At 38.6% G+C, this 21594-nt stretch overlaps 1 protein-coding gene across 2 annotated transcripts in view; it reads left to right on the top strand.

The window, feature by feature from the left end:
- The window catches only part of LOC306862092 (dachshund homolog 2-like), a 144796-nt gene that overhangs the window by 58777 nt on the left and 64425 nt on the right, over positions 1–21594 (top strand). For both annotated transcript variants that reach the window (XM_079404722.1, XM_079404723.1), the window contains exon 2: positions 2056–2171. In XM_079404722.1, coding sequence (XP_079260848.1) covers positions 2056–2171 — 116 coding nt within the window. The remainder of the gene's footprint in view (positions 1–2055; positions 2172–21594) is intronic.

Raw genomic sequence — 21594 nt, 5'->3', positions numbered from 1 at the left:
TAGTTATGAAAAAATTACGCGATTAAAATATTTTAACGCAGTTAACGCACTGGCCCCGCCCCCAGACTTGTACTTCATCTTACATTTCATACAGTTGACTGTTGACAAATATAATGCAAGGCAACAACTTCATAAATGCAGTTATGCGCTACAATTCAAGATATTGGCGCAAAAAATGCACCTGTATGAGTTTTTGTCTCATATTTATATCATACGATATATCATACGATACATGAGCAGTGAGAGCTATATCACAGGAGTGCTGTTTATGTCCAAAAAGAGTGCAAATGTGATTTTATACAACCGTTCAGTAAATAAGTTAATACTGTGCTATATTTTAAACAAAATGTTGTGTGTTTTTGCTCAATTTTGCCAACAAAAATATCCTATAAAGCCACAGCAGAATGTTACATCTGTGAGCAACACAGCGAGCCCGGTCTCATGAAAATGCGTAAAAGTAGTACGCCAAATAAAAACTCGTGGTATTGATATGCAAAAATGGACTTTGGCATAAATATGATACGAGCGTGTTTGGCGTGCATATAATATGCAGTTTTCGTTTGCATATGATACAAAATTTGTTGGTGTGCATATGATACGCAGTTTTCGCGTACATATGATACGCATCTGCCCCACAACCCTAATCCTTCCCATCGCATAGCATATACACGCCAAAGTCCATTTTTGTGTATAATACCACGAGTTTTCATTTTTATTTGGCGTACTGTTTATACACACTTTCATGAGATCGGGTTGACACAGCGGTGTTTAGTTTCTGAATGAATCCTCGTTTTGAACGAATCATATGAACTAATGATTCAAAGGCCCATTCATAGAAAGAGCTGTTTACTTAATTCCTGAATGAATCAGCCGTTTGAACGAATCGAATGAATGAATGACTCAAAGACATTTACCGCCACCTGCTGGCAGTTTTAGTTTCATTTCATTTATTAAAAAATAAATAAATGCAGAAACATTAAAGGGATAGTTCACCAAAAAAAATTCTGTCATTTACTTACCCTTGTGTCGATTCAAACATGAATGACGTACTTTCTTTTGTGCAACATAAAAGACGATATTTTGAAGACTGTTCATTGAAAAAATGACTGAGATGTTGCTCTAATTATCTTCTTTTATGTTCCATAGTTTATGTTAGGCCATTGTGGTCTAAACGGTTATGTGTAATAAATATTATGTTGAATCAAACTAAATATTTCTTTCTAAAGCTACTATTTGTAATGTCTATTTGATACTTTCTCATTTAACACAATAATAGCTTTAATAATCTTTTGTGGGTATTTTCACAGCTAAGTTAAGTTTAGATTAATTAATCGCTGCACCATACAATTAATTAGATTAAACATTTTAATCGACTTACAAGCTCTAAGAAAACTCAAAATTTAAAGAAAGATTCAACTTAATGACTCTAAAATTGAAGGTGACTCTAGAAATGAATCAAATGAAAAGTAATAACATATATTTTTAGGGTAAAAGGGTTTTCATACAAATATTATGAACTTCTATTAATAATAAATGTTATTACGTTTTTAGGGAGTCACATGACATGGCATTTTACAACCAGAACTAACCTTTCCTTCTCATAAAAATTAGATTTGTTTATGTTGGTTGTACCACAAATTAAAAAATAAATAAAATTACTACTTTTAAAAAAGTGAAGAATTTGTTAAAAATAATTTTATACGCATTTTTTTCAAAGATGATTATACCATTTAACTATTTTTCTTGTCAATAATTTATTTCTTCTAACAAGGCTTTATCAAAAATTAAATAATTAAAAAAAGATTTAAAAAAGGCTATGTATTGTGGGCAGTGTATCATAATCATGTCATCATGGGTATTCAAGAATTGCTTTTTAATTTTTATAATTTTTTTTAATTGAATGAGGGTCATGTCATTGACCCATAAGTAGCCTATATTTGGTGTTCACCAATCAAAATACATCTCTCAATCATGTGTCCCTGTGACCTACTGTACACGATCAAGCAAACATTTAGATGTCATATTAAACCCCTGTTGTCTGATTTTTCTGTGCAGTTCTCGGCCCGGTCGTCCTCCCAAGCGTTCTCTCGGCATGGCGATGCAGGACAGCTCTCGTCTGCTTCCTCACAGCGTTCACGGGCTGCTCTCTCCCAGTCTGCTCTCACCGACAGGTAAGACCCCCCTCTCTCGCTCACCCACCTGCAAGACCTAAAAATACCAGCCTCACCTGTCAATGAATGACGGACGCCAGTGTGTAAAACCACATATATGAACATTTTGTCTCATTTATGCTTGATTTTTCTTTCTTCTGTGGAATCTGTATTTTTAAAATCTGTGCTGTCTCTTTTTTCTCATCTCTCTCGCTCTCCTTTTCTCTCCTCCTCCCACTCTTCCACCTTCTGCAAATCAGCTCGTATTGATTTACCCCCCCTCTGTCCTTCACTGGCCACCACTGCGTCTCAAACAGAGGTTAAACTATTGGATTTCTGTTGCCTCTTTGCTTTTTTCCTGTGCACGCATTTGCTTTCTCTCTTTCGCTCTCTCGTCATCCCTCTTTCATCTTTCCTTCCTTTGGAATTCAATCTGTTTCAGAGGAATTGTTTTATCGGTTTTAGACCAAATCCCAAACCACTGGGCATCACCTGCGTGTTTGTTTGCGTATTTTTATTTGCGACTAAACCGCATGTGTCGTTTAGCGTCGTGCTCGGATACGTTAACGTCATGTCTGCTCTTCTCTCCTCTTCTTGCCTTTTAGCTTCAGTTCTGTAAATTGCTGATGGTAGTGGCAATTTAGCTCTCACAATGGCCAGCGCGTGTATCGATCTGCGCTGCGCGGAGTAGCCGGAGCAGTCCGTTAGCCGGCCCCGCTGATTGATTTTAGATGACTCTGTTGTTATTTCTGCCGGCCGCTCCGGGGGGCAAGGAGCTCTTTAAAATGTGCATCCACATTTCTCTCAATCCCTTTGCTCATCTCGCCGTCCCCAACGCCAACAAACGTCTGACTTTGTAGGATGTGATGCGATTTGAGAGTTAATAGGGACATTGACATTACGGGCCTCATTCATGAAACGTGAACATGAATTTCTGTGCGAATCGTTTGTAAAACCATTCTTACGTAACATGAAAAAAAAAAAACATTTTTTTCTTATTTTTATTTCTTTTTGTTATACAGGTTATTATTTATTTAATTTTTAAGTTTAAGTTGGACTTTAGCAGAGGTGGATTTACTGTCACATATACACTACTGCTCATAAGTTTGGAATCATTAATTAATTTTTTTTTTTTTTTGCATTTTTGAAGGTCTTGTGCTCACTACCCTGTGGAAAAACCCAGCATATGTCAGCTAGGTATGTTTTGAAGCATGGCAGCTGGTTTGAGCTGGTTTAAGCTGATCCTTAGTTGGTCTTGAGTTGGATATGAGCTGGTCCAACAGGGTAAAGCTGCATTAATTTGATCAGAAAAACAATAAAAGCACTAATATTGTGAAGTATTATTACAATTTAAAATAACCATTTTCAATTTAAATATATTTTAAAATGCAATTTATTCTTGTGATGCAAAGCTGAATTTTCACTAGCCATTTCTCCCGCCTTCAGTGCCACATGATCCTTCAAAAATTATTTCTTATGTTGTGCTACTTGTTGTTCTTCTTGAAACCATGATACATTTTTCAGGTTTTTGTTTTTAAGTTTTAGATTTTTTTTTTTTTAAGAATTTTTTGTGACATTATGAATGTTTTCACTTGCTGAATAAAAGTATTAGTTAAAAAAAAATTAAATAGTGAAATAGTTTCAGCATTGGTCATAATAACAAATGTTTCTTGAGCAGCAAATCATTATATTAGAGTGATTTCTGAAGGATCTTGTGACACTGAAGACTGGAATAATGATGCTGAAAATTCAGTTTTGCATCACAGGAATAAATTATATTTTAAACATATTAATCCAGAAACAGTTCTTTTAAATAGTAATTATATTTCACAGTATTACAGGTTTTACTATATTTTTGATCAAATAAATGCAGCCTTGTTGTATAATAGACTACTTTTAAAAAATAAATAGTGTAATGTATTTCTTCCAGATGGTAGTTACTAGTATCATTTACCCTTTTAAACATGTTAAATGAACTAAAGTGTTTATTTTGGACTCCATCCGGATGTGTTCCAAACCCCTCGGGTCTTTCTGCTGTAATTCCATGCATGAATCCATGCAGTGCTAAAAGTCTATTCTCCATGACAGCAGTATCAACATATTGTGAAACTTGAGGTGCTGAACTTATTCTGAATGTTTATAGTGAGCAATCACTCCTTTCCACTTATATCAGTTACTTGCGTTTATGCAGTGATGAAGTCAAGCTGCTTAAATGTGTAAAAACAATTCCTGTAAAATATTCTAAAAACCTTTACATAATACTTCTACATAGATGTACCACCCTTCCATGGAGAGACAGTATTCATTGTAATATTACACCTGAAAATATTAACTTGTATATGAGCCACAATTATCAAAGAAGGCAAAATTTGTGATCTTTCACAGCAAATTACTGGATTTGTGCCTTTTTAATGAGGTAAAAATGAATGTAATTAGGTCATTAGTATTGGTTGTAATATTAATAGTGAATTCTAATTACAGTTGTCCTTATTACAGCCAGTAATTATACAATTGTGTATTTATAATGAATTCATGATGTAATAACTATTTTTATTGGTAACACTTTAGCATAGGGACCGATTCTCACTATTAACTAGTTGCTTATTAGCATGCCTATTATTAACATATTCTCTGTTTATTAGTATTTGTAAAGCACATATTCTGCATGACCATATTCTACATCCCTAATCCGATACCTAAATTTAACAATTACATCACTTACTATTAACTATTAATTAAATTACCTAATGGTTAGAGAGCTGGACTCGTAATCCAAAGGTTGCGGGTTTGAGTCTCGGGCCGGCAGGGATTGTAGGTGGGGGGAGTGAATGTCCAGCGCTCTCTCCACCCTCAATACCATGACTGAGGTGCCCTTGAGCAAGGCACCGAACCCCCAACTGCTCCCCGGGCGCCGTAGCATAAATGGCTGCCTACTGCTCCGGTGGTGTGTTCACGGTGTGGGTGTGTTCACTGCTGTGTGTGTGCACTTTGGATGGGTTAAATGCAGAGCACGAATTCCGAGTATGGGTCATGTCACATTCACTTTCATAAGCAGCAAATTAGGAGTTTATTGAGACAAAAGTTGTAGTTAATGCTTTGTTAATATTGAGAATTAGACCTTAAAATTGGACCTTTTTATTAAATATAATATATATATAATTTGAGGCATTGACACTATTGTCACATTCTAGCAGCATTACTAACACATCAGCAGATTCTGATCAAACTTGTCATTTAATTATTAGCAGCAATTTGTGCTGTTATTTCCTGCTAACGGCATAATTAGGCAGAACAAAGTGGTGGCTCGGCTGATACAGCGCTCAGCGGAGGATATCAGTGCTCACCCTCACCCTCAGAAAGAAAAAAAACTGCCAGAGAAAAACGTCTCTGGAGAAATGAAGTGTTTTTCTCTTCTCTCGAAGCCCTCCGCTGTGTTTCCAGTCAGGACGGAGCATCTGAATGCAGTGGGGGGAGTGCTGGTAAACCAGGTGTTGTTGTGGTGTTTGTTTTTGCATTTGGTTTCATGGATTGCTGTTGGCAGAAACATTATAAGCCTGTGGCACTTGAGCAGTGGAGAGAGAGAACGAGAGCTGATATACAACTCTTATGCACATTAGAATAACTTGTGTTGTGAGCATGGGCATGATACCTGAAACTGTGCGGCTTATTGAGAAGAGGTATGCTATTACTTTTGAAAACGTATGATTTTCACCCGTGGACAATAAAAAACATCACAATCTTTTAAGGAGGGACCCTTTGAAGGAACGACCCAAGCCATATCTAGAGGCCAGAATATCAGTTTAAGAGACTTATTGCTAGTTCAATTAATTTCAGTTGAGTTAAGCTCAGTTCATTTCAACTCATCCCTTGTTTTCTTTATAAAAAAGCAAAAAGAAAAAAAGGTTATGGTGGAGCACTTACAATGGGGGTCAGATTTGGAGGATTTAAAAGCAGAAATGTGAAGGTTATAATTTCATAATAGCACTCACATTTCTTCTTCTATTAAAACTTGTGTATTATTCGAGCTGTAAAGTTGTAGTTGTCACTTTTATGGCCTTTTTAGGATTTTTGTTGGTATATAAATATATTTTTTTTATATATATTATATAATAAATATTTTTTGATAATCAACAATTTGCTGTCAACTGAGCTTAACCTGTATTGAACCTAAATATTTGGTAACACTTTAGTATAGGGACCAGTTCTCACTATTGCTTATTATCATGCCTATTATTAAAATATTGGCTGTTTATTAGTTCTTATAACCATCACGATGGAAGGCCAGGTGAGGGAGCTCTGCTGCACCGGAAGGTAGAGTCCCTCTTTGCAGCTGAATACTTGGCGTGGTTTGAAACGTCAGATGCAGGGCTCTCACTGCGACCGAAGGGAGCTGTGGCTCTGCTGAACCGGAAGGGAGAGCCCTGTTCGATGCTGAATGAGCGATGAGGCTCGAAACGATGAAGGGCTCTCACTGTGACTGAAGGGAGCCGTGGCTCTGCTGCACCGGAAGGGAGAGCCCTGTTTGAAGCTGAAAGAGCCACGAGGCTCGAAACGATGAAGGGCTCTCACTGCGACCGAAGGGAGCTGCGGCTCTGCTGCACCGGAAGGGAGAGTCCTTCTTGTGGCTGAAAACTTGGCATGGTTTGAAGCATCAGATGGAGAGCTTTCACTGCGACCGAAGGGAGCTGCGGCTCTGCTGCACCGGAAGGGAGAGCTCAGTCTGATGCTGGGTAAGCCAGGAGGCTCAAAACGATGGATGGAGGGCTCTCACTGCGACCGAAGGGAGCTGTGGCTCTGCTGCACCGGAAGGGAGAGTCCTTCTTGTGGCTGAAAACTTGGCATGGTTTGAAGTGTCAGATGGAGTGCTCTCACTGCGACCGAAGGGAGCTGCGGCTCTGCTGCACCGGAAGGGAGAGCCTAGTCTGATGCTGGGTAAGCCAGGAGGCTCAAAACGATGGATGGAGGGCTCTCACTGCGACCGAAGGGAGCTGCAGCTCTGCTGCGCCGGAAGGGGGAGCCCTGTACAGTGCTGAATGAGCCTTGAAAACTCGGAACAACGGATGGAGGGCTCCCGCTGCGACCGGATGGGAGCCGCAGCTCTGCTGCACCGGAAGGGAGAGCCCACGGAAGTGGCAGTATCAAATGAGCGGGGCACTGCTGCGGCAGTATCAAATGAGCGGGGCACTGCTGCGGCAGTATCAAAAGCGGGGCACTGCAGTGGCAGTATCAATTGAGCAGGGCACTGCTGCGGCAGTATCAAATTGAGCAGGGCACTGTAACAGCAGCATCAGCTGAGCGGGGCACTGCAATGGCATTATCAAATTAAGCAGGGCACTGCAGTGGTAGTATCGAATTGTGCGAGGGACTGCAGCGGCAGGATCAAATTATGCAAAGCTCTGCAGCGGCAGTATCGAATGAACTGAGCAGGGCACTGCAGCGGCAATATCAAATGAGCCGGGCACTGCAACGGCAGTATCAAATTGAGCAGGGCACTGCGGCGGCAGGATCAAATTATGCGAGCACTGCAGCGGCAGTATCAAATTATGCAAGGCACTGCAGCGGCAGTATTGAATGAGCGGAGCAGGGCAATGCAGCGGTAGTACCGAATTAAGTGAGGCACTGCAGCGGCAGTTTCAAATGAGCAGGGCACTGCAGCGGTAGTATCGAATTATGCGAGGCACTGCAGCGGCAGGATCAAATTATGCAAAGCTCTGCAGAGGCAGTATCAAATTATGCAAGGCACTGCAGCGGCAGTATCGAATGAACGGAGCCGGGCACTGCAACGGCAGTATCAAATGAGCCGGGCACTGCAACGGCAGTATCAAATTGAGCAGGGCACTGCAACGGCAGTATCAAATTGAGCAGAGCACTGAGGCGGCAGGATCAAATTATGCGAGGCACTGCAACGGCAGTATCAAATGAGCCGGGCACTGCAACGGCAGTATCAAATAAGCCGGGCACTGCAACGGCAGTATCAAATGAGCTGGGCACTGCAACGGCAGTATCAAATGAGCCGGGCACTGCAACGGCAGTATCAAATTATGCAAGGCACTGCAGCGGCAGTATTGAATGAGCGGAGCAGGGCACTGCAGCGGCAGTATCAAATGAGGCGGGCACTGCAACAGCAATATCAATTTGAGCAGGGCACTGCGGTGGCAGGATCAAATTAGCGGGACACTGTGGCGGCAAGATCAAATTAAACGGGGCACTGCAGCAGCACTATCAGATGAGCAGGGCACTGCGGCGGCACTGGCATTATCGAATTAAGCGGGGCACCGCAGCGGTGTTATCAAATGAGCAGGGCACTGCAGTGGCAGTATCAAATTTAACTGAACTGATCAGAGTTAGATGGCTTCCTTTGTGAAAATGTTTGGTCCTGATATTGCTCTTGAAGGCGTCCGATGACCATTGACCGAGAGCTTGGATCAGCTGTTGGATATGAATGGATGGTGGGTGAACCTGCTTGGAGGAAGGAACTTAGTAACGTGTCGAGGAGAGGTTTTGAAGGATGTGTTATAGGGATACGAGTTGTGAACAGTGAGGAACTGGGGTTGGTGATGGGTCCGCCTCCAGAGCCAGCACTTAGAATTTCTGTGAGAATCTGAGACTTGATGGTATTGGCATAAGGGGTGGTTCTGGAGCTGGGGTAGGTAGTGGGACTGCAGTGAGTGAATGAAGTGTACTGAGGTTTAGATTGGGGAGAAGGGTTAGAAGGAAGATAGGGAGGGGCCGAAACCGTTTGTGGAGGCAGCCTCGCGCACGTATTAGCATTTGGTGCTTAGGGAAGCATGTAGGAAGAGGTAGAAGGAAATGAGGGAGAAGGCCAGTAAACTTGCATTTCTGGCTGATGATGCCCTACTTGGATGTCTGTAGCAGGGGCTGCTGGCCATTGATAGGGAAAAGGAGTAGCGAAAGTGTAAGTGTATGGTGGCTGAGCTTGAGTGGCTAGCAGAGGCAGCCTCACGCTAGCGTCTGCCGCCAGATGTAGAAGGAAGGGAGTGTGAAGGATAGGAGTTTGGGAAGCTAAGCCAGCGGCATTGCATGTGGCGCTGTAGCTGAAGGCGCCGCAGTGATTGAGAAGAGGAGAGAGGCAATGCAGTGTGAGGAGCGGCTGAGTCTGGGGCGTGGCCCATGCTTGCTGATGGCCTGCTGCATCTTGAATCTAGAGGGGAGCCGGAACTTGATCTGGAAAAAGACAACGTTATTTTGAAAGAAGTAGGGAGCTATGCGGGAAAGGAGCATGGGACACAACTGACAGCAGAGTAGGGCTGTCAGAAATGGCTGAAAAACAAAATTTGAATTCTCCACCTAAATATTATCAATATTCAAATTTGAGAGGCATAATTTCAGTTAGGGGGAGAAAGCTTTTGGCTTCTCTCCTGAGGCCACAGGAAGGTGCATAGAGCAAAATATTACTAATGCACGTTTATTAAAGCAATAAAACAACATGACTATCTGTGAAAAAGTGCATAATCTTTATGAACCAAATATAAATCAATTAAGTTGCTTAAAAAAGGGTGAACAAAACAGCATCATGTATGCATAGTTTAAAATAAAGAGACGAGAGCCAATTAGACATTTTACATGGCTTTCTAAACATGCTTCTCTCGTGCGAGATGTGAGTCTAAAAGTGATGTCACTCTAGAAAATGTGCAAAGTATGCATTCTGTGTGCCACTGATAAGGTTGCCTGACACGCCTAAAATTCGAATGCATCGTTTTTGTATTCGAATGAGAATTTTTTATTTTGAACTCGACAAATATTCGAAATTCAAATTTATTGACAACCCTGCAGCAGAGGCAGCCTGACTTTTAAATAGTGTCTGCCATGGGAGCTGGAGGCGACTGAAAAGAAAAAGGGGTCATTAGAAAAGCCCGAGATGTGTGGGCCTCATGCTTCCTTCAGCTATTGTAGACCACAGGAGTGGGGTTTTTGACATCCTGAAAAGCCTGCGCAGCTAGCGGAGGCAGACTCTCGCTAGCGTGTGCTATGGGAGCTGGAGGCCACTCAAAAGGAAAAGGATTAGAAGTAACGGGAGGAAAAGACTGAGATGCGAGGGCATGTGTTGCAAGCATAAGCAACTTTGTGCTCGTTTCAGCTTCTGTAGCTGTAGGCCGTGGAGGCTTGTGATATTCGGAGAAAAATTGCTGGAGAGCCTGTGCAGAGTGCGCAGCTAGCGGAGGCAGACCCACGTTAGCGAGTGCTGTGGGAGCTGGAAACCACTGAAAAAGAAAGAGGGGTTAGAAGTAGCAGGAGAAAATATGACTGCTTTTAACATTTTTTTTTTAAATAGTTTTTCCTCTTAACCACACGAAAAGAAGAAAGTATTGAAACAGCTGGCCAACCAAGCCGCACATCGGTTGGTAGTGACTTGAAGAGGGGTGCCTAGTAGTATGAACGACACATGCAAATTGGGTTGCATTTGTTCAATGATGATATGAATAGTTCTTTATGATACACCTTAGTTGTTAGTTTGCACCTATAATTGTTCATTTAGGGACAATGATTTTCGAAAAATTAAGTTCAAACAATCTTTTACATCTTATCTGTCTATCTATCTGAGTAATATCAGAAGATCACATCAGAAGATCAGAATGAGCTTTATTGGCCAAGTATGTTTACACATACAAGGAATTTGTTATAGTGACAGAAGCTCCACAGTGCAACAGAAAGACAGTAACAGGACAGGACACAGGTAATAAAACAAAATAACAAGAAATAGCCAATAACCAATGTACAAAGCAGCAAAAAAATAAAAAATAAAAAATACACAATATATAATATATAATATAGGCGACTATGTATGTACAGGTCAAGTATGTGCAAATTAGAAATGAGAAAATAAAAATAAAATAAGTGAGTGTGGTGAATGGATAATGAATTAGTTGTGTGTTCTACGTTTATTTATTGAGTGTTCATGAGATGGATTGCCTGAGGGAAGAAACTGTTCCTGTGTCTGGTCGTTCAGGTGCTCAGAGCTCTGTAGCGTCGACCAGATGGTAACAGTTCAAAGAGGTTGTGTGCTGGATGTGAGGGGTCCAGAGTGATTTTACCAGCCCTTTTGCTCACTCTGGATGAGTACAGTTCTTGGAGAGTGGGGAGGGTTGTACCAATGATATGCAATTTAAAATACAGGTAAAATGCTAGTGAAAATTAATACAGAAAATGAATCATTTCCTTGTGTGATCTACGCAGTTTGCGTCATGGTTACCGAAATGACATCGACATCCATAATGTCATCACATTGTTTAACAATTTTTTAGCAACAAATGACCTGCCTTTACACAAAAGTTTGTTTGCAACACGGCCTGCGCCGCTACTGGAAGCAGCCTCGCGCTGACTGCTACGAGTGCTGGAGGTCTGGCTACATACGGCACTGCGGCCGGAAGAACTGTGGTGAAAAGAAGAGCCGAGTGAGGTTTTGCTGCAGTGAGAACTGTGGTGCGGCCTAGGCTCGTTTGAGGCCTGCCGCTGCGACCCAACGCTCTAGGAGAGTCTGGTCTTGTACGGGACGATGATGGTGGAGAGTGAGGCAAGATCGGGGCTTTGCTCGATCTATTGGCCGCCTTTGCGCCTGGAGTGGATTTAGGAGTGAGGTTGGCTAATTTGCAGTGTAACGAATGGATCGCACGTATCCGCTTTGTTTGCCCTGCGCGAGAATGATTCGTCAGAATAAATCAGCGTTTGTTACAGGCTTAAATACTGTCCACTTCCGATCGGAGGATATATTGGAATGGCCGAATGAGATGAGGATGTCGGTTGAGGCGAGGTTAAGCCTCGGCATTGAGGAGAGCGTGTGGCTGGTCGAGCAGAGCACCGACCGCGATGAAGCATGGTGCTCGGCGGTGGTGACTGACGGAAAAGGAGTGAGCCTAGAGCTTGCAGATTGCGATGGAGGATACAAAAAATCCCCAGTCCAGGTTTTTTCATTGTCCAGAAAAAGATGCGTCTGTGATATGATAGCAAAGGAGCAAAACCGAGTGCTGGAAAACTGTCATAGAACAGAGGTGAGTTGGCTGTGTATATATACACCTGATGTGCTTGTTAAGGTGATTAGCTGACGAGCTGCACCTGGGCCAGATTGATTATCTGATCGTGCTCCTCCCGAACCTTGTTAATAAAACATCATTTCATTTCAGAAAAAAAAAATAAAAAAAAAATCTAATAATCTTTTGTAGTTGACCGTATGCAGGGTAATTTGACTTTCACAGACTTCCCAACTCACTGTCTGTTCGAGGTTCGAGTCTGGGCCCACCGCTGATAACAGATAACTGATGGGCGGCACTGATACGAAATGTCAGTGAAAGGACACTTGAACACTCTCTCAAACTCACACATTCCCACACACACGTCCCTGGCCTTCCATCTCATACAAACACACTTGTAGAAAGCAACTCTTACACAAACCTGTCTACACACACACACACACACACACTGTCTCTCTCTCTCTCTTTCTCTGTGGGTGAAAACAATTGCAGGCCTAGCTGGTGACTTTGATGAATGACATGTCCCTTTGGGGAGCAGTTTCTCCATCTGTTTATCCCCCCTTCTGTTGCCCCCCTCCCTAAACTCACTCACACACATGTGCAGAAGCACACAGCGCACTCAGTACAGGAGTATTTAAGACTGCCGCTGGCTCCGTCATGCACCTGTAAGCACTCTCGCACGCACAAGACATCTTCGTTTTCAAGCACCTAGAGCCTCGTTGTTGTGTTTTGTTTCTGCAAGTATTTTTTTGGCTAGTCAAGGAGATTTTTTTTAATGAAAATAGTGTGTTACCTCAAAAAGTAGTCACCTGGTTAAGGTCACCAGACTTAAGGTCAATATGAATTTGCATTTCACAACCCATTTTACTTCGGTAATGTGATATGGTTCTACATTTAAAGATATAAAAAAAAAAAGTCAGAACTTGATTTTTTCAATCCAGAATTGGGTTCATATTGGTATATGTAAGGTACATATTAGTATCTAAAAGGTACAAAAGTGTACCTTTTGGAAGGGTCAGACCCAAGTGACAGCTATTGTACCTTTTTTTCTGAGAGTGTATAAACTGCTCTGGTAATTCAAACACTGCCACTCAAAATATTCTGCATAAACCAGTTCGGTTTTACACTGTGACCTGTTCTCTTGTCTGATTTAGAGCTGGTCACTTGCATTGCAGTCCGACTGGAGGGGTTAACTGTGTGTGTGTGTGTGTGTGTGTGTGTGTGTGTGTGTGTGTAGGAAAAGAGCTAGGATAAATAAAACATGGAGATCTGTTTAGTGACATATGGGCCAGTGTAGCCCGTCTCCTGCATCCTAATGAACACTAAGCCTTTCAAACTGTGTGAGACGAAAGCTTTGTGCTGCCAGGAATATAGATATCAGCAAGAACCAGTGAGCGGTTACGTTTATCTAAACCTGTGATTCACGTGAACGAGTGCGTACAGCAACACCAAACTTAATTTTGCACTTTTGTTGGGTTTGTAAAATGTCATAAGGAGTCATGTGTTAACATGCACATCTTGAAGTGGCACAGTCGTGCAGATTTAACATATGGCAGTCAATTGACAAGTCAGCTGAAAATAAATCCACAGTTGAACACAAATTAAGCTCGTAATTTGCAAATTGTTTTTTGGTGTCAGAGAGAGAGAAAAAAAAACTTCTCACAGTCTCAGTGTCATTAGCACATCCGTGACTTTTTGACATCTTTTTTGATCTCTGATAAAGGTGACATCTGTACAGTCTTGGCAGCATTTTTTACCCCTTTTAATCCCACGGGTAACATTTGTGACCAAAATTTAAAGTTTGACAGATGTAGAAGAAGTTGTTGATGTATTTTACGTAGAGTTGTTAACTGTGAGTGAAGGTGCAGACTCTCTTGATTATACTGTATGTCGCAGCTTAATATGCAGAGATGCAAAAGTTCAATTTACCAGAAATTTACTGTAATTCAGTAATAATGTTTCAAGCCTTATGGGAGACATGTTGGCGCCTGCATGTTTTACAGTTCATAATTGTATAATTAAAGTGAAGCTATCAGTATACTTTGAACAGCTGAAATATTTTTTTTAAAATTCAAATACACTGGTAACTAGCATAATAATGCAGGTAGTACAGTAGAATATCAAATTATGTCAAATTAAACATCATCAAATTTGGCCTTTTTATGAAGTGACAAAAAACATACAGACTTTATTAAATGACACAAAATTGAGCATAAATCGGACACATAATTGATAACAAAAATAAGAAACAACAAAATAATTCAAATAAATTATTATAAAATGTGATGCGTCACGCCAGGACTTTTTTTCTGTCTATTGACTAGAAAAAAACATTCATCATTTTAACTTTTTTTTACTGTAAAAGTTCATTAGTATTATTTTACAGTAATATTGCTTGTATTAATATTTCTGTTTAATATAGATTTTCACAGTTGGACTATAAGGTACTGCACACTGTTGTACTTCAATTTCAATCGTACGGTATTTTACAGTAAAATTACATTTATAGCCAATTCAATTTAATATATTTTTACTGTATATGGTGAGGTAATTTAAATAGCTAGCCTAATGAAAATGTTTATTGTAAAATTATTTGAATTTTTTCTGTTAAAAGTATGAATATTTGTCATGAATTATTTTTACGCAATTATTTTTTTTTTATTAAAAGTGATGTTTAATGAATATACACAAATTTTTATATATAAATCAAGTTCTCAATTTATAAGTGTGGAACATTAATTGAAAATTAATAGTGTTCATTTGCACCAGATTCACACTTTCCCTCCTTGTAACTCATTTCTGCATAGTCCTTCTGTAAGACACACACACACACACACACACATAGATCTCCATCTGCCCCCAGGTGCATAGGTGGGTGGCCTTCAATCCCTATTTAATGAAGGCTATGCTATTTTTTTTTGGATCACAGAGTGATCTGCCTGTCTTCAAACACACTAGCAGGAGACGTCTCAATAGCTCTTCATTATTGCAGGCAGAGAAAAAACAAAAGCACAAAGACATCATAATTACAAGAGCACGCACAGGCTCGGGGACGGAGAGAGTTAGAGCACAGGAAAAGATCTTCAAGTGTTTATTTCCACTGCTCTTCTGATAAAGACGAGGTTGGCCGTTCTCCGATGGCTTCCCAGTACTTCTCTCGCATTTCCTGCATTGATCTACTGAAGTGAATGGACGGGAAAAAATTAGATCTCTTTTTTGTCTTTAAACAGTTTTTTCCTTACTTGTCACTACACACGTCTTCCAAAGATGAAGGATGCTGAAATGTATTACCTGGTATCAAACCAGAGGTGAGAAAATAACACTAGTAATAAAAAAACATTGATACATTTGCACTCAAACTATTTTTTAGGTGTCTTTGTATTTTGTCTTTTAGTTGTCTTTTGTCTCTGACAAAAATTACCATGGTAAACTGCTGAAATAGAAATTACAACAGTACAACTACAATAAACCACTTACAAAAATGTAGAATTTGTAGTAAAGTGTTGAATTTGTAGTATTTTTAAAGTAACCACAGATTGTTATTTGTGCAAACGAAACACTCCAAAATAAAAGTTTTTGTTATACATCATATATGTATGTGTACTGTGTGTATTTATCATGTATATATAAATACACACACATACAGTATATATTTTGAAAATATTTACGTTTGTACATTTATATATTCATATACTTATATTTATATTATATATAAATGTATTTAATATATAAACATAACATATTTTCCTTAAATATATACATGCATGTGTTTGTATTTATATATACATAAATATACAAAGCATACACGTATATATTATGTAAACAAAAACTTTTATTTTGGATTATCGCGATGAATCGTTTGACAGGACTAATTGTTATGAAAATTAATCATGGGTTTACCTAAAAAATCGTAGTGTAACTTTGCGCTAAAACCACAGTCCTTTACTAAAATTAACTAGAGGAACAAGACTTTAACTGTGGTAAAGTCATGATAACCACAACTAAAACATTTGAATGGAAATGAACTAGGTTTTACTACAGGACTAATAGTTTAATTGTTATATTTGGTGTAAAATCATAAGTAAAATCCTCCGTTTTGAAAGTTTTGTTACAAGAACCATCGTGTAATTATTGTAACCGTTTATCCGTAATGTCCATGGATCCCTAACCATTTGCAAAAATACTACAAAGTATTTTAAGTTGGTATTTATACTTGGTGTAAGTCGAACACTATTTTCAAATAATATAACCAAATTAAATTTGGCAGAAGATCCCATATAAAGTATTACTATATCAAAAACTACAGGAACTATTTTGGCGCAAACTGTGGTTCAAGGGCGGATTAGCATTAAACACATCAACGAACGTCTCCCTCTTCAAAGTTTCGCATGCACGGATGTCTTTATTGAGGAATTAATAGCTATTGAGACATCCACCTACAGAACTCAAGCGATATGATACTCATCTGTCTGTTTGTCAGCCGCTGGCCTCCTTATCACTGCACCGCTTGGCAGCATTAACTCTATAATTAGCCACTTAATTAGCAAAAGGGACTTGATTGACAGTTTGGAGCCAATGACTCGCGTTCAGGACGAACGTCTAAGCGTATGTGTGTTGTTCGAGTGTGCTAGTGCCGCCGGCGACACATTAAGACCCACCTTAAGATCAGTCCTACACTCATATGCCAAAACCTCTCATGTTTGCACAAGTCAATCTGTGTGTGTCAGAGATTACAAAAGTGGGATTAGTTCTGGGGAATGATACACATTTGTTAATCCCAAATAAATGATGTCGTCTTTATGAAGCCTAGGAGTGACAAATTTCAGTCAAATGCCTCAGTATGAAATAATGTACAAGTAGAATCCTTCTGGTGTCGTCTGACAACTTGATAATTGATAACAAAACCTTGATAATTGTAGTAACTACTGATTATTTTAAGATGCCAATTTTTTTTGAAGGCAGTAAAAGCAGTAACATATTATTACAAATTCATACTAATATTATTACAAAAAATTAAATATTATTACAATTTAAAGAACTGTTTTCTATCACTGTAAAAAATGACCGTGATTTTTACGTTAAAAAACTGTGAAAATGCTACAGTAAAAACCTGTTAAATGGTTAACGGTAAGTTCCTGTAAAATTGAACGGACGTTCCCAGAATTCCCTGCGTTGCATTTCGTTTGTTTGAATTTGATGTTTTTTCTTTGAAATAATTATGTTTCTTCTTAGTTTTTTCTTATCAGTTATGTTTATTAGGGTTGTATGTTACATCTAATGATGTTAAATTAATGTTTATTACATATTTCAGTTTAATGAGTCTCACCATGATGGTGTTTAGTGCTTGTGTGAATGACACTGTGCACCTTCTATATATGTTATTATTTAAAAGCTGCTTGTGATGGGCTTTGGTTCATCATGTGACTTTCTCATCACCACCTGCATTTGATGGTTATAAGTGTATTTCAAAACAAAACAGATTTCAGTACTTTAATAGGTTAGTATATTAACATTGTATCAGTTAATGAAATTACGGTATTTAACTGTAAATTTAAATTAAAACGGTAAAACCTAAAATGTTGTTACCGTATTTTTTGGCGGTAGACCACAGCTGCCGTTTTTTTTACCGTCAATTTTACGGCATTTTTTTTACAGTGCATGTTTTAAAATGTAATTTATCCATGTGATAAAAATTTTATTTTTAGCATAATTTCTCCAGTCTTCAGTGTTACATGATCCTTCAGAAATCATTCTAATATGCCGATTTACTGCTCAAGAAACATTTCTGATTATTATCAATGTTGAAAACAATTTTTGCTGTTTAATATTTGTGTGGAAACTGTGATACATTATAATTATTATACATTATATTCTTCTTAATTAATGGTTTTATTCATTGATCAAAAGTAACGTGAAAAGCCATTTTAAAGTTACAAAAAAATTATATTTCAAATAAATGCTGTTCTATGAATGTTCTGCTCATCAAAGAGTCATGAGAAGAATGTCATATTTTGCACAAAATTGTATACAGCAGAAAGTGTTTTCAACATAGTGATAAAAACATTAATAATTAAGCACATAATAATTTATAATAATTGTGCAATAATTTAGTATATTACAATTCTGAAGGATCATGTGATACTGAAGACTTGAGTAATGATACTGAAAGCTTAGTTTTGCCATCATAGCAATACGTTTTCAAAAAGCTGAAAATAGTAATTTTTTACACATAAAAATTGTACAAATATTTCACAATATTACAGTTTTTGATACTTGGTGGGCATAAGCGACTTCTTTCAAGTGTATGTGTGTATATATATTTTTTTTCTTCAAGTGCTAATAAAGTGTTAATAAGCAGTAAGCAGAGAATTAAGCATCAAGAGGTTGTCTGAATAATCTGTCCATGTTAATTACCCATCAGGGCACCTGCAGCTAAATGATCTTGTGCTTACCAGAAATAGTTACTGTTCTCCATGTGAAGGGCATCATCACACACACACACACACACACACACACACACACACACACAGGACACCTAATACAGCATTTCAATATAAACACACACAGATACACACACACTCAAACAAAAAAGGGCCAACAAAAAAAAACAAAAAAGTCTCGGCATCCCACAGCGAGCTTTATTAATTTTGACAGTGCAGTATGTAAATGCCTATTTTAGTGCTTACGCTGCTAGTTAGCAGGTATTGGCCACACTGACACTTCTTCCCCTTGAATAAAAAAAAGAAAGAAAAAAAAAGAGAGAACGTCAATAGCACATCGATAAAGTCACGCTAATTTTTACACGCTGTCCTCGAGTTTGCCCTCATCTGCACATTTTTTTTTTAACTTAACATCAAAGTTCAAGATCTGACTTCGTTAATCTGGTATTAAAATGAATAAAAGGGTGACCTTGTCCAAATTAATAAATCAGTGGTGAAACACGCTTTCAACGTTCAGAAAGGTTACACAAAGGTTAGCCTTCAAGTGTGCGGCACCAGCATGCCGAGGGAGACGCGGAGAGACAGATGCTCACCGTTTTCTCTTGAACTTGCTTTGTTGGTGAGACATGGGAGCTCATCCTTTCTTGCTTTTGTTGTGTAGCTTATAGACAAACATCTCACGGTACATAAGACGTGTTTAGATGAAGTGGTAAGAACAGATTGTCTTGAGTTGTGATCAAGACACTGTAAACCGTTTGTTGACAGACAGGCTCTGCTGCCCTTTGGTCACCCTCAAAATGAACACCCATAATCCCTTTACTGAACTACAGTCTGTACCAAGAACCTGTTTTTTTACTGGTAGCTAAAAGGAAAATGATTTGAAAATTATGAATTTAGCCTTGGCAACTATAAAATAAAATAAAATAAAATAAATAAAATAAAACTAATGCAAAATATTGTCATTTTATTTACTGCTTTAAATGTGTGGGACCACTTATTTATTTGTATATTTAATTATTAAGAATGTAAATTATAAAAAATACATGTAAATATTTTCAAAATATATACTAAATTTTTGTGTATTTATAGGTACATCTCAAAAAAATAGAATATCGTGAAAAAGGTCAATATTTTTTGTCACTGATTTCAGAAAGTGAAACCCATATATTATATAGATTCATTACACATAGAGTGAAATATTTCAAGCCTTTATTTCTTGAAATTTTGATGATTATGGCTTACAGATAATGAAAACCCAAAATTCAGTGTCTCAGAAATTTAGAATATTACAAAAGATCAATAAAAAAAGGATATTTTAAACAGAAATGTCAGGCTTCTGAAAAGTATGTTAATTTATATTAACTCAATACTTGGTTGGGCCTACTTTTGCATGAATTACTGCATCAATGCAGCATGGCATGGAGGCAATCAGCCTGTGGCACTGCTCAGGTGTAATGGAAGCCCAGGTTGCTTTGATAGCAGCCTTCAGGTCATTTGCATTGTTGGGTCTGGTGTCTCTCATCTTCCTCTTGACAATATTCCATAGATTCTCTCTGGGGTTCAGCTCAAGCGAGTTTGCTGGCTAATCAAGCACAGTAACACCATGGTCATTGAACCAGCTTTTGGTACTGTTGGCAGTGTGGGCAGGTGCCAAGTACTGCTGGAAAATGAAATCAGCATCTCCATAAAGCTTGTCAGCAGAAGGAAGCATGAAGTGCTCTAAAATTTCCTGGTAGACGGCTGCGTTGACTGTGGACTTCAGAAAACACAGTGGACCAACACCAGCAGATGACATGGCAGCCCAAATCATCACTGACTGTGGAAACTTCACACTAGACTCCAAGCAACATGGATTCTGTGCCTCTCCACTCTTCCTCCAGACTCTGGGACCTTGATTTCCAAATTAAATGCAAAATTTACTTTCATCTGAAAAGAGGACTTTGGACCGCTGAGCAACAGTCCAGTTCTTTTTCTCCACAGTCCAGGTAAGACGCTTCTGACATTGTCTCTGGTTCAGAAGTGGCTTGGTAGTCCTTTTCCTGAAGACGTCTGAGCGTGGTGACTCTTGATGCACTGACTCCAGCTTCAGTCCACTCCTTGTGAAACTCTCCCAAGCGTTTGAATTGGCTTTGCTTGACAGTATTCTCAAACTTGCGGTCATCCCTGTTGCTTGTGCACCTTTTCCTACCCAAATTCTTCCTTCCAGTCAACTTTGCATTTAATATGCTTTGATACAGCACTCTGTAAACAGCCACCCCTTTCAATAATGACCTCTGTGACTTACCCTCTTTGTGGAGGGCGTCAATGTTCATCTTCTGGATCATTGCCAAGTCAGCAGTCTTCCCCATTATTGTGGTTTCAAAGAACAAGAGAAATTTATACTGTAGGGATGGTCATTAATTGAAACTCAAATGTAAATATTCTAATATTTAGAGTTGCTGATTTTTAACTTTCATGAGCTGTAAGCTCTAATCACAAAAATTAAAACAAAAAAACTTGAAATGTTTTACTTTACATGTAATGAATCTAAAATATATGAAAGTTTCGCTTTTTGAAATAAGAATAAAATGTATAAAATGTAGTTGTTAAGTTTAGATATTGGGTAGGATTAGGGATGTAGAATAAGGTCATGTAGAATAAGGCATTAATATGTGCTTAATTTGTACTAGTAAATGGCTAATATTCTAGTAATATGCATGCTAATAAGCAACTAGTTAACTTTATGCGATTAATCATTTGACAACACTAAAATTATTATATAGGTATATGATATAAATAGATTGATTATTTATTAGTTAATTAATTAGTAATAATGATGATGATGATATTTGTACACTATTTTCTCTGTTTTCACAGTTTCTCTAGTACCTGTTATTTTAAAATATAATAAAATACCATGTCATATAATAACATAACATACACACAGAGCAGATGCTTTTATCCAAAGCGACTTACAAATGATGACAGTAGAAGCAATCAAAAAAAAAAAAAAAAAGTTCTATGACCAGTCTCGATTAA

The sequence above is a fragment of the Barbus barbus genome (assembly GCF_936440315.1).
Source record: "Barbus barbus genome assembly, chromosome: 43".
Taxonomy (NCBI): Eukaryota; Metazoa; Chordata; class Actinopteri; order Cypriniformes; family Cyprinidae; genus Barbus; species Barbus barbus.
This window is presented reverse-complemented; position numbering and strand designations above follow the sequence as displayed.